A 12,242-nucleotide genomic window follows, 5' to 3' on the forward strand; every position below is an offset into this window, starting at 1 on the left:
CTTGTAAATTAGATTATCTATTTTACTGTATATATTATTAAAAGTTCCTATAATTTTCATTTTTTATCAAAGATGTTTCTCCAAAACAAACATTTGTCTTAGTTGATTTTCAGTTAGAAATAAAAATTTAAATATTCTAATATAGTTCTGAATTAAAATTAAATTTATAGTAGATTCATTAAAAATAAATGTAATTTTTTGTTTTGATTATGCATATTTAGATTAATACTGATTACATTTATGAATGATTTTCAATTTGTAAGTTCAACAGTAGCTATACATTTCTTCAAAAACAAATAATAAAAATTTCATTTTTTATAAATGAATGAAAATATTAAATTTATAATAATTTGTAAAAATAAAAGTATCAATAGTATATAAAAAACGAAAAGTGTTTATTAAAATAACTTATTTTAATTCTCATAAACCAACCCAAAATAGTTTTGAATTAATATAAAAAATAAAGCGTACATATATATGTGTAATTGTGCATGTGCGCCGCTAAAATAAAAATAAAAATAGATGCACGAAAAAAAATTAAGTTATATATAAATAAATAAATATATATATATATATATATATTCTATATATTCTATATATTCTATATATATTCTATGCTAAAGTTATATCTTAAATTCAAGTATGTAGTTTGAAAGAAAACTGCATTAGTGCAACAGTAGTTAAATGAAGCTTCTAGAATCAAAACATGTAAGTTACAAACATTTTAATTCAGACATCTAATAAGCTACTATATTTATGTACATTAAATTGAAAGATATGAAGTAAAGCCCATAATAGTAAATAACTAAAAGGCTGTTAATAAACATCTTCGATTTGCTTGAAAGGATTCCTAAAAATATGAGTGACAAAACAAAAATTATTTTTAGAAATAAATACTTTAAAAGTACAATTTTTAATTAAATATGCAACTCAACAAACTTGAAATCAAATAATCGAGAAAAGAGAGGTAATCAAGAGTAATTCAATCAAGACAACTAAAATAAAATAAAAATAATTAATGTGAACCCTATTTTTAAAATATAAGTAAACTATAATATCTAATAAACTAAAATATCTTTTATTACATAATTTTTTACATCAATACAAAGATTTTATGTAAAGTACTGTTTGATATTTACAAATATGGAACAATGTCAACAAGTACTCAAATCTTTCAAGATGATAGTAATTGCACTCCAACATAAGAAGATAGTAATTAGCTAAAGCATAAATGTGAAATATTTTCAAAAAAAACCCATACCTTAGAGATAGATAAAAAAATTTCAAAACTTATTATGCTATGATAACAAATTGTTGCAAATGATCCAACAAATCTATGACTTTGAAGGAAGTCAATAAGAGTAATATTAATATAACATTGAATTAGCTGTTTATTATCCATTGATTCAAAATCTGCAGAAATAAATAAAATAATAGAAAACAAAATTACATTACTTTTTTTAATTAAAACAATACTTATTCATTACAACTAAAATTTTTATAGTGTATTGTATTACATAGAATTTTTTTGAAATGGTATCATTTTTCCTAAATTTTATTTTGATTAAATGTTGAACTACACGTAGAATTATAAATTAAAAATTATAATTTATATATTTACAAAATTCATATCAACTTTAATAAACATGGAAAAAATTTATGATAAAATTATGTTAATATACTATATTTATAAAATAACAATAAAGATTCTTTCTCAAAATTTCTATATTCTTGTATGAAAAATATCTTTGGAATTATTAAATATTTCAAAAATATTTAATATAGATTTAAAATTTATTAATAGTTTATATTTATAAATTTAAAGTTATCTTCTGCAATGCATTCTTACACATGTATATAAAAGATGAACGTTAGTAATAATGAAAGATTCTTTAATGCGTGAAATTTCCCATAAACCACTTTATCGTTTGTATGCATTGTACTTTCTATATTGTTTATCATACCGCCACAATCGGTAATATCGAGCGCCAATTTCATAACAAACCATATTTATCGATTAAGATAAACTAGTTACTAATAAAAATATGGACAATTAGACCATTAGACTTAGACCTGTCAAATATCGTATAGCACCTCATTTTTTATCTTTGTAATGTAATTAACTACCCACCATTGTCGTTATTTAATACAGTGAAAGGATAATGTATCACAAAGTGGAGCTCTAGTACTTATCACATTTTCCTTTATTTACATAAAAATCTTACTTTTATTTTAAAGACATGTAATGGTGGATTTTAATTCTCATTTTTCTTTTTGTAATTCTCTTTTATTACTACGTATTTATCTAATAGCCATTATATAACATCATTATATTACTCTTAAGAGATTGTATTATACTATGAATATAAATTCTATTGGAATATATTATTTCACTCATCTATCATCTTTTCATCTTTGCTACATTTACAAATATATTATTATATCACTTTATAGTATATGATATATTAAAATATTAATTTACAAAATATCAGTTTTATAATAAAAAAATCTTTTTTGTTCAGTATTATTTTTTTTTTAATTACCAAATAAAATACTATTTTTACCATATTTCTTATTAATAATTATCTAATTTTTGAACTTTCATCATTGATAATTGAATAATCTTTTATTTGTAGAGAAAGGAAAGAGATTAGAATTAGTAAAAAAAAAAAGTATAGTTTTTTATAATAGGTTGTTTGGAATTCCAGCCACCAGAATTGTCCGAAAAACAAGGTAGTTGGATTAGGCCGTACCGCCGGTTTAATAGTGAAGAAGGGGGATTAGAAAGAGGTTAATTCATCAATTCAGTGTAAACATAATTGGTGTGGTGACTTTTATTTAAGGTTATGTTACATAGGTTGTTATTACCGGTCGTTGTGAGAATTGTTGAGCTAGTTGTAAATTTAACAGTTGGCAATAACTATAGAACGTCGTTCGGATGTGCAAGGCAAGACTGAGCAATATGGATTGTGTGGAATATCGAATAGATTCCCTCTTTTGTATAATAATTTATAAAAATTTATTATAATAATTGTATAATTTGAATAGTGCCCTCTTTTGCTGTCTGAAATCAATCAGCAGAAGGCTAACCGATGATGGCGCAATGCCGAGATATTAAATAAAATCGGTGCCCCTGCAGAAGCAAACCGAAACGCCGGTGTACTTCCGAAGATATCATCGAATGGACTCGACGCCTTCTTCTGCCGTATGAAAGATCAGAATCAAGCAGCGGAAAGCTAAAAACCGATAATGTCGGCGCCCTTTTCTGCCGTCTGAAAGATCAGAATCAAGCAGCAGAAGGCTAACCAATAATATCGGCGCAATGACGAAATAACAATAAATAATGTTGAACGGCTTGCTGGTGATACCAGACTATGTCGTCGCCCTCAATGCGGTCTGACTAGAATCAAGTTGCGGAGGGCGCACCGATAGCTGGCCAGCAATAAATAATAAATAATGTAAACAAACAAATATACCTTACACGAATTCCCGTAGACAGACGTGTAGAACTTTTAATTGTTGTGATTTGCACTATGTCACTTTGACTTACTCAACAATACTGATTTGCTTCGTCGAGTGTTGCCCCTTACGTGATTTCGTACATTTAGAGTTTATAATTTTTGGAAATTCTGTCAAGAATCTTTCTTTGTCGCTATGCGGATACGGTATCAGGCTTTTAAATTCACCGAGAATTTTCGTAGCGAATTATTCAATATTGCGAATTATAATGAATTTAAATTTAATGGAATCATATATTAAACAAAGCAATAAATTCTCATTGCTGGGTACTTCAATCCTGAACAAAGGTTAAGATTAAAGGAATAAAATTTAAATCATGACTGATATGATGACATATGATTAAATAAACTAAAAATGGTATTGTAATAAATTCTCATATACTATTCATTAAAATTCTTCTAATTCCTCATTCTTAATTATTTTGAATAATATTATTCATAAATAACAGAAATCGATACAGCAAAAAACAATTTTTAGAGGAGTGAAATAGGACTTATTATTTTTTAATCGAATCTGTGTACCTTTTTATACTATTGATAGAAAGTCGCGCAGACTTTCGAATACTGTAAACTAGAATAGATGATGCTTAAAATGTTTCATCTGCATTATAAATTGAAATGGAAGAACTTATGTTAAATTGAACGAAAAAAATAAAAAATTAAATTAAATTAAATTAAACTGCTCAAAGTAAACTCAAGATAGCTTTATGATTGTGCCTTTGACTCACATTTATACTAAACATTTATGCTAAAATAGTATATAGTTAATTAATGTTAAAAAATTCGTTTTAGTATATTGGCATACATTTCATTTTTTAAAAAATTTTAAAAATACTATTAAAATTTCAAACTTTTTAAATATTCTATAAGATGCATCGAATTGGATTAATAATTGATATAAATATTTTTATTTAATATTATTGTTAATATTTAAAACATATATAATAAAATATGATTCAATTTTTTATGTATCAAAGGAATAGGTTTTTAAAAAATACGAGAATATTTTAAGTTTTCTTAAAATATTTTTATTATATGAACAATAATATAATAGGGTTGACAAAAATGATCTTCCTCATTCAGACTCGTCATATTTTATTCATTAGGAAAAAGACAATACGATAAAAGAAAAAAAAGAAGAGATAGAAAAACAATCGAGAGAAGAAAGGTACATAAACAAATTAAGAAGAAAAGAAATTAAGCGAAAGAAAATTGATGTGATAAATATTTAATTATTGATTGATTTTACTACTTGTATAGAAAAATTATTTTATAACAAACTGACAAAAATATTCCAACCTCTTATTTTATTAATCGAAGAATTATTTTTTTATTTAAAAAATAAATGAAGATTAAATGTAAAAAAAAAATTTAGTCAAAATGACGAATCTGTTATTAATTTAAGATCAACAATAAGAAAGGCGAGAATGTGTGTGTGTGTGTGTGTGTATATATGCAAATATGTTATATATATCCTTGTTCTTATTTTTCGCTAAATATTTATGTGTACTTATGTTACGTATATATATATGGGTTGTACACAAATAATATTCACTTGAAGCACGCTAAAAACGTCGTTCTTTTATTTTTTAATCGAATATTTGTCCTTTAATATAATCTTTTATAAATACCGACAATTCATATTTCGTGAGGACAATTTTCGTTTTTATTGTTTTTTAAGAATTTTCATTTATTTAATAGTTTTGTTTATTAAAATAGGTTGATCAAATAGCGATGTATCAAAACAAATAGGCTAATCGTCATCATCCTCTCCCTTACCAGTAAGCATGTTAATAAGCGACTCAATGTCAATGAAGCCCTTGTCATCGATGTACATGTGATCATACGCATCATTAACTTCCCTCGCAGTAAATTTTTCACCCCAAGTCATCAACGCATGCCTCAGTCTGAAGAAAATATATTCATTATTTGTTTTAAAGATATCAAACATATACTATACATATTAAATATATAAGTAAGCATCTTCACTTTTCTTAAAGTTTTCATCAAATACAATAAAATGACATAATATAATTATAATTCAAAATTCAAATGACTAAAAATACAATAATACAGTTTATCATAAAAATAATATTACTTATTAGTTGAATATTAAATAAATATATCAAACCTATTTTGTATTACTAAGTTAATATTATAAAATAAATCACTGTAAAATATTTAAAATTAATAATAGAACAATAAAAAATATTTATGTGAAAAGGCATGAACAAATTAATACAACATTAATCAATAAGAACAACATTGATAAAATAAATATTTTACTAAAGGTTTAATTAATAAAATAAAAAATGTTATAATAAAATATTATCTATTAACAGATAGGATATTAAATAATTACAATTAATATTAGATAAGCAACACAAACTCTAGTAGTCAATATCAGTATATAGTGCAACTAGAATAAAATTAAATAGGTTTATGATAAAATTACACTGCTTTCCTACTATATAAATTTTAATGATAATATTTAAGTACAAATAACAGTAAAAGGAAAAGATAATTAAATTATTGTGTATCATGAAAATATTGAGTTATATAAAATTTAAAATAAATAATTTTAATCTTTAAAAATAGCTTTGTTACTCTTACCTCTCTCCATCAATCTTGCCATTACCAACATCAAAGGTATTAAAAGCCTTAATTACAACATCATCGTCGTCAGCACCTGAAAGAAATAATACACTAATAAATACACAAATATATGAATTTAAAGGAACTAGCCAATTAAAATTTTAATTGAATTTATCTAAAATAAATCTAATATAAAAAATTTGTATAAAATACTTATTTATTAAATATATTTATTAAATATACTTATAAAATATTCAAATAAAACCATTAATAACATTATTTGAAGTTAATGAATAATGAACAAAAAATCTTAATTAATGAAACTATTTTTATATTTTCGATATTGATTTAATATACATTTTATTAAAAATTCTCAAGTGCTGTAGATAATAAAAATAATTTCAAGTTGAATGAATTGAAAAGATTATGAATTATAAATACATCACACATTTAATATTAACAAGAAAAATATTTGTTATTTGAAAAATTTATTATAACTAATGCATATTTTTGATTGATGAAGAGAAGTAAGATAATGACCAACATGATATAAAGAATACCAATTTTTATATTAAAAAGCTAATATATAAATGAAAAAATATATACAAAATTTTAATCTTACCACCTCCTTGCATACGTGAAGCAAAAAGTTGCAATAATTGAGTGAAATTAATGGGTCCAGCGCATTCACCAACCATTTCATCCAGCTCTTTGTCGGTAACAAGACGACCAACTTGATCAAAAATGAAACGAAGGTCCTCTCGATTAAGGATACCGTCCTTATCATGGTCCATGAGTTGAAAGGCCTATAATGTTTCAAATGTAATCTACTATTTCATTTTGGTACAGAATAAAACTATGCAGTAATTATGAAATTAGGAGTTAAATAAAATTTAATCTATTAATAAAAAAAAACATGGAATAAGTAGAGTTAATATATATACATTAGTATAAATTTAAGATATATTATAATAACTTAACATAAATATTTGAATATTCTTAAGTATATATTAAAAATTTACTAGTTTATTTTCATTATTTTAAAGCAAATTTTTCATAATTTTATTTCAAATACAATGTTAGATTAATAATATATATAAAACAAAAGTTATCTTTTTTATTTTATATATAAAAAAGATAAATTATTCATAACTTGTTAGTTAGCTGACCTCTTTGAATTCGGCAACTTGCTTCTGTGTGAACATAGAGAAGACACTGGATCCAGTGCGTTTGGCTTTTCGGCTACCGCGACTAGCTCTGGATGAACCAGACGGTGATTTTGGTGTTTCAGATTTTGGTGGAGTTGGTTGTTTCTCTGGAGTGGGTTCAGCTTCAGGGGTTGGTGCTGTTTCTTCCTTTTTACCATCATCTTTCTTTTTAGGTTTCTTCTTCTTTTCTTTATCTGCCTGTTTGTTACAACGTTTTGAGATTTATTTTTTCAATAACGTTTAAAGTGATTTTATTTAATCATATCTAATAAATTATTAAGAAAGAACAGTACAGTTAAAGACAAGTAGTTATTATAATAAATTATAAATGATATAATAATTTTATTTCATTTTAATGCTATTATTATAATGTAATAAAGCAAATTTATTGAAAATATATTAAGAGTCGAAATTTTTATTTTTTTTGTAAATTAAATCTCAGTATATAAGAATTTTTAATGTTTTTTAAAAACAAAGTCAACTAAAATATAAAATAATTCGGAACTAAAAAAAATTATAATAAGGCCAACATATTGATTTACATATATGAAATCATATCATTTATTTATATTTTATTATTTATGCACTTTTTAGATTAATTTAAAAAATTCTTTTATTTATAAATAAAGCTTATATATAAACTTTGGTGAAATGTTATAAAAATATGTTTATATTTTAATTGACATAATTCACTTCAAATATTATAATGTAAAAGAAATTTCGATTAAAACAATTGTTTTAAAATAAATACTATTGTCATATAATTTAAAATTATTTAAAAATAATCCTCTTATAAAGAACATTAAGGTTTTCTTCAAATCGCCAAATTTATATTATAATCTTAAATTTTTGTTACTTTCTAAAACGAAATGATTTATTCTTATAACAAAAAAGGATGAAGAACATTATTGGACAATATTTTGATTTCTTGATCGTATGTATATTATTATCTCAACTAACATGATGATTTGTTATGTATTAATACATAATTGCGAACAAAAACCGATCAAAACAATTTTTATAACTTAAGTGATAAAGACGATAACCATAGTAAATCTTGTCGAAGAAAACGAAATGTAAGAATATATACAAAATTAAATACTTTCCACCTTCTTTTTTTAATTCTTATTTAGTTTCTTGTTCGCGCTAGCAGCTATTATTAGGCTCGCCTTCTTACTAGGTGTTTCCGACCTGTCCGAGACGTATATAGACCGATATGCACCTCCTTTCATTTTACCACAAACCGTGCTGACGACTGAATATTTTCACGAGCTCATCAGACGATCTAAGAAGAGCTCAACCTCTCAAGTTACTGCTCTGTTCTTATTACATAATCACTTCACATTCGCCTGCGTAAATAACTATCAAAGGTTCTGTTATAGGGGTGTAGACTGATTTTGTTAAATTTCATTTTGTATTTTATATAAATCAATCATTTTAATATATCATTATTTTCATTACTAAAATCATTGCTTACATTAGGTATTTACGTGATTCGTGAAATTTTCATTTAAATATCTTGAATTATCATTAGAGATTCAAATAAGATAATATTGATTATGAACATATCAATTCACTTATCAATTTCAACAGTTTTTCTGATTCTGATATTATTTAAAATAATTTTAATTTATTCAAATGAACTCATAAATACGTTTAGAATTTGTTATGTATATGCTATAATATTTTCATAATAATATAAAAGTTCCATAGTTAAACATTTCAAAATCAGTTTAAGTTATATAACTGAGCTATAGACAAATATTTAATTTCAACATGTAAATGTAATACAGTAGATTTAAGTACTTTCTTTTATAGCATATATATTCTTTACATATTTAAATAATTCATTTTTTTAATAAATTTTTATTTATTAGTAAATAATAACCAATAATAAGATATAATTACGAAATACAATAAAATAATAATAAAATAAAAGAAAAAAATATTACTTATATATTTATTTATAAACTTAAGCCTTAACTTTTATTATTTAATATAAATATTTTACATGTAAATGGCTATATGTAAACATTATTGGCTAATAAATAATATTTGAAAAAATATGTAAAATTAAAATTTTTTTATAAAAATATTTTTATATATTTAAAGTACTGTATCAATTCAATTATTTATATAAATAAATAAGTAAATATTATATTTATAATAAATTAATAATGTAATAGACATTTAAAAATGATTTGAACGTAATCAAATAAAACTTAATAAAAAACAATAAAATGTTTTGAAAAAATAAAACTTGTTTTCTAAATGTATTTATATTTCTATTAAAAGTTTGATTTAAAATTTGATTTATTACAAGTTTTGAATTTGTTTCTAATTTTATATATCTCTGTGAAAATAATTGTAAGATTACTTTTAAAATTGCTTTCTAAAAAAAACATTTTCTTTTAAATAACTTTATATTTTTTATTTTTTATCAAATGAAAAGTATTATGAAATATATTTCAACTTCATTTAGAATATAATTGACCATAAAATTGTATTCTTCTAATTTATTTTATTAACTTTAATGAATGACTATTACAGTATCATAATGTTTTTCTTTTATTTATTTTATAAAGTTACATATACTAAAATATTTTATGCAAGAAATTCTGATAGACAGCACCAAGAAAATGATCTAATTAATTATATAAATATGTAAGAAGAAATATCAATTATTTTATTGTGTCGTCTTGTTCAATTTTCGCATGGAATCAAATAACAAGTATTTTAATTGTCACTTGCAATTATGATTGACAAATCCATTCACCAAAAGCCTTATAAATTGATTATTATCTAAACTACCACTTCACTTTGCCTTTTGGTTTCACATTTCAATCACGTTACTGGATGTTTTAAAGAGTAATTTTTAGTCCAATGTTCTGATAGAATATTTTCATTTATTTCACTAAATTAATGACTTAATTTGTTTTTAATTCATTGAAATAAAAAAATATATTATTAAGAATTAAAGTTTTGGTAAGGTTTTAAATTTTATAATTTCAAAATTTTTTTTAAAATTCTTATATTAGCTGAATTTTATTTATAAAAGTGTTTTATTTAAATTAAGAATATTTATGAAATTCAATTTTCTAAAAATGTTTGCAATAACATTTACAATTTCAAGAAAATTAAAATAAATATGTAAACAGTTTATATACATGTAAAATCGTTATAAATGTTCTACACTAATATGTGAATAATAATTTTCCAGTATCATTTATTTACAAACCGAAAAGTTTTTAAATTATCAAATTATTTTAATAAATTTAGAAACAATAATAAATAATAGGAGAATCGACGAAGTTGTAAAGAAATTTAAAACCTATTTTCCATCGATGAATTTAATCTTCCACACTTACCATCTTTACGGTTAGTTCTTTGTATGAAAAAAGTATAAGAAAAATAACTATCGAGATGATTACGGAGAACCAACTGTCCGAAACATAGAAGTGAACATGTTAAGTAAGTTTCGAGATGCAGCTTATCCCCTCCATTTGGCCAAGTGGAAAACACGATATGGGATGGCCACAATGTAAAAAAGAGGTGGTAAAGAAAGAAGAGGAGGAAAACGTGTCTGATGCAGATGAAAGATTGAGTCGAAAGAGCTAGACGAAGACATAGCTAAATAAAAGGGGTGACTGTAGAACTGCGGGAATATTTCGTGGAGTCAACACCAAGCCAGTTCTGACCATATTTAGTGCGAGTTGCCACCGAAATAGCGGACGTAGCCTAGGCAAAGCTATCAAGCAAATGTAGCAGCTCCACAAAGATCTTGAGAACATTTCTGAAATTTAATAACTAAAGGCGATCGACAGTTACAGAAGTTTTTATTTAACATATTTTCAAAATAATTTTTTCAATGTTGCAATGTACTCCATAGAGAAAACTCCTGACTTTGTGAAATTGTTTTTTTTTTGTTTACATTATAATATAAGATCATATTTTTTATATTACATAATATGTTAGAATATATTATGAACACTGTATAAGAAGTATTTAAATAAAAAAGAATATATTTACAACACCTGTTACTTAGTATATTATTTATTTTTTAATAAAACAAAGAAGTTGTGAAACACAAGAATGTCTTCTAATTTATTATAAAAAATAATAGCATTTTGTATTTAAATTATAAGTAATTTAAATTTACATAAAACTAATATTTATAAAATATAGTCTAAAAAAATTACTTTATAGAAATTTGTTATAAATTTAATAAATAATATCTCACATATTATATTAAAATATATCATGAAAGCTCAAAATGTAAAACAAGCATTATAAATTAAATTTGCAGCTACAAAAAAGTTGTGTTAAAATTTAGAAAATAAAATTTATTCATACAGGTTTCTTATTTTCAAGAATCTTTAATTTTATGTGTTTTTAATAAAATATATAATATGCTAAATTATAGGTAATAAATATGTCCAATTATTTAAGTAATGTTATGTATAAGAATATTACTTTTTTATTTTTCCAAAATCATTGAAAAACAAAAATAACATTACCCATAACATATGATCTAAATTTAAAATAAAAAATGAATGTACCAACTATTAAAAACAAGTACAGTGTACAAATCGTTCTTTCCCAAGTTCTATAAATAATTTTCTATAAGTAATATTCTAATGTATTAAAGAAGAAGTAAATTTTATATAATAGATATTTTTATTAAATTAAACTGATTAGTGATTAGAATTCAATCAATTTAGAAAATATAATTTAAAGAAAATTTAAATATAGTTTGGAATTAAAGAAGAAAAATAAATATAATTTAAGATTCACAAAAGTTTATTATATAAAAATGTCTATTGTTTGAAATGAAGTATATATATTATTAAAATTATGTAGTATATTAAAATATACGTAGGAAAGTAAAATTCTAAAAATTAATTATGAAAAAAAAAATGAA

At 23.0% G+C, this 12,242-nt stretch overlaps 1 protein-coding gene across 1 annotated transcript; it reads right to left on the bottom strand.

The window, feature by feature from the left end:
- Positions 1-5,068: 5,068 nt before the first annotated feature.
- Mlc2 (myosin regulatory light chain 2) lies at positions 5,069-10,793 on the bottom strand. The gene is made up of 5 exons (XM_011498776.1): positions 10,690-10,793; positions 7,283-7,519; positions 6,736-6,919; positions 6,132-6,207; positions 5,069-5,425 (listed from the first exon to the last, which is right to left on the bottom strand). Exons 1-5 carry the CDS (start codon positions 10,690-10,692, stop codon positions 5,272-5,274), a joined length of 654 nt encoding a protein of 217 aa, XP_011497078.1. The 5' UTR covers positions 10,693-10,793; the 3' UTR covers positions 5,069-5,271.
- Positions 10,794-12,242: the final 1,449 nt, after the last annotated feature.

This window comes from Ceratosolen solmsi, unplaced genomic scaffold, assembly GCF_000503995.2.
Source record: "Ceratosolen solmsi marchali unplaced genomic scaffold, CerSol_1.0 scaffold30, whole genome shotgun sequence".
Lineage (NCBI taxonomy): Eukaryota > Metazoa > Arthropoda > Insecta > Hymenoptera > Agaonidae > Ceratosolen > Ceratosolen solmsi.

Excerpts from the sequence above, each read along its gene's own strand:
- Mlc2 (XM_011498776.1), bottom strand. Across the intron at positions 6,920-7,282 it reads AAGTTGCCGAATTCAAAGAG|GCCTTTCAACTCATGGACCA; the intron begins GTCAGCTAACTA and ends GAAACATTATAG. Across the intron at positions 6,208-6,735 it reads TTCACGTATGCAAGGAGGTG|GTGCTGACGACGATGATGTT; the intron begins GTAAGATTAAAA and ends TATTTCTTTCAG.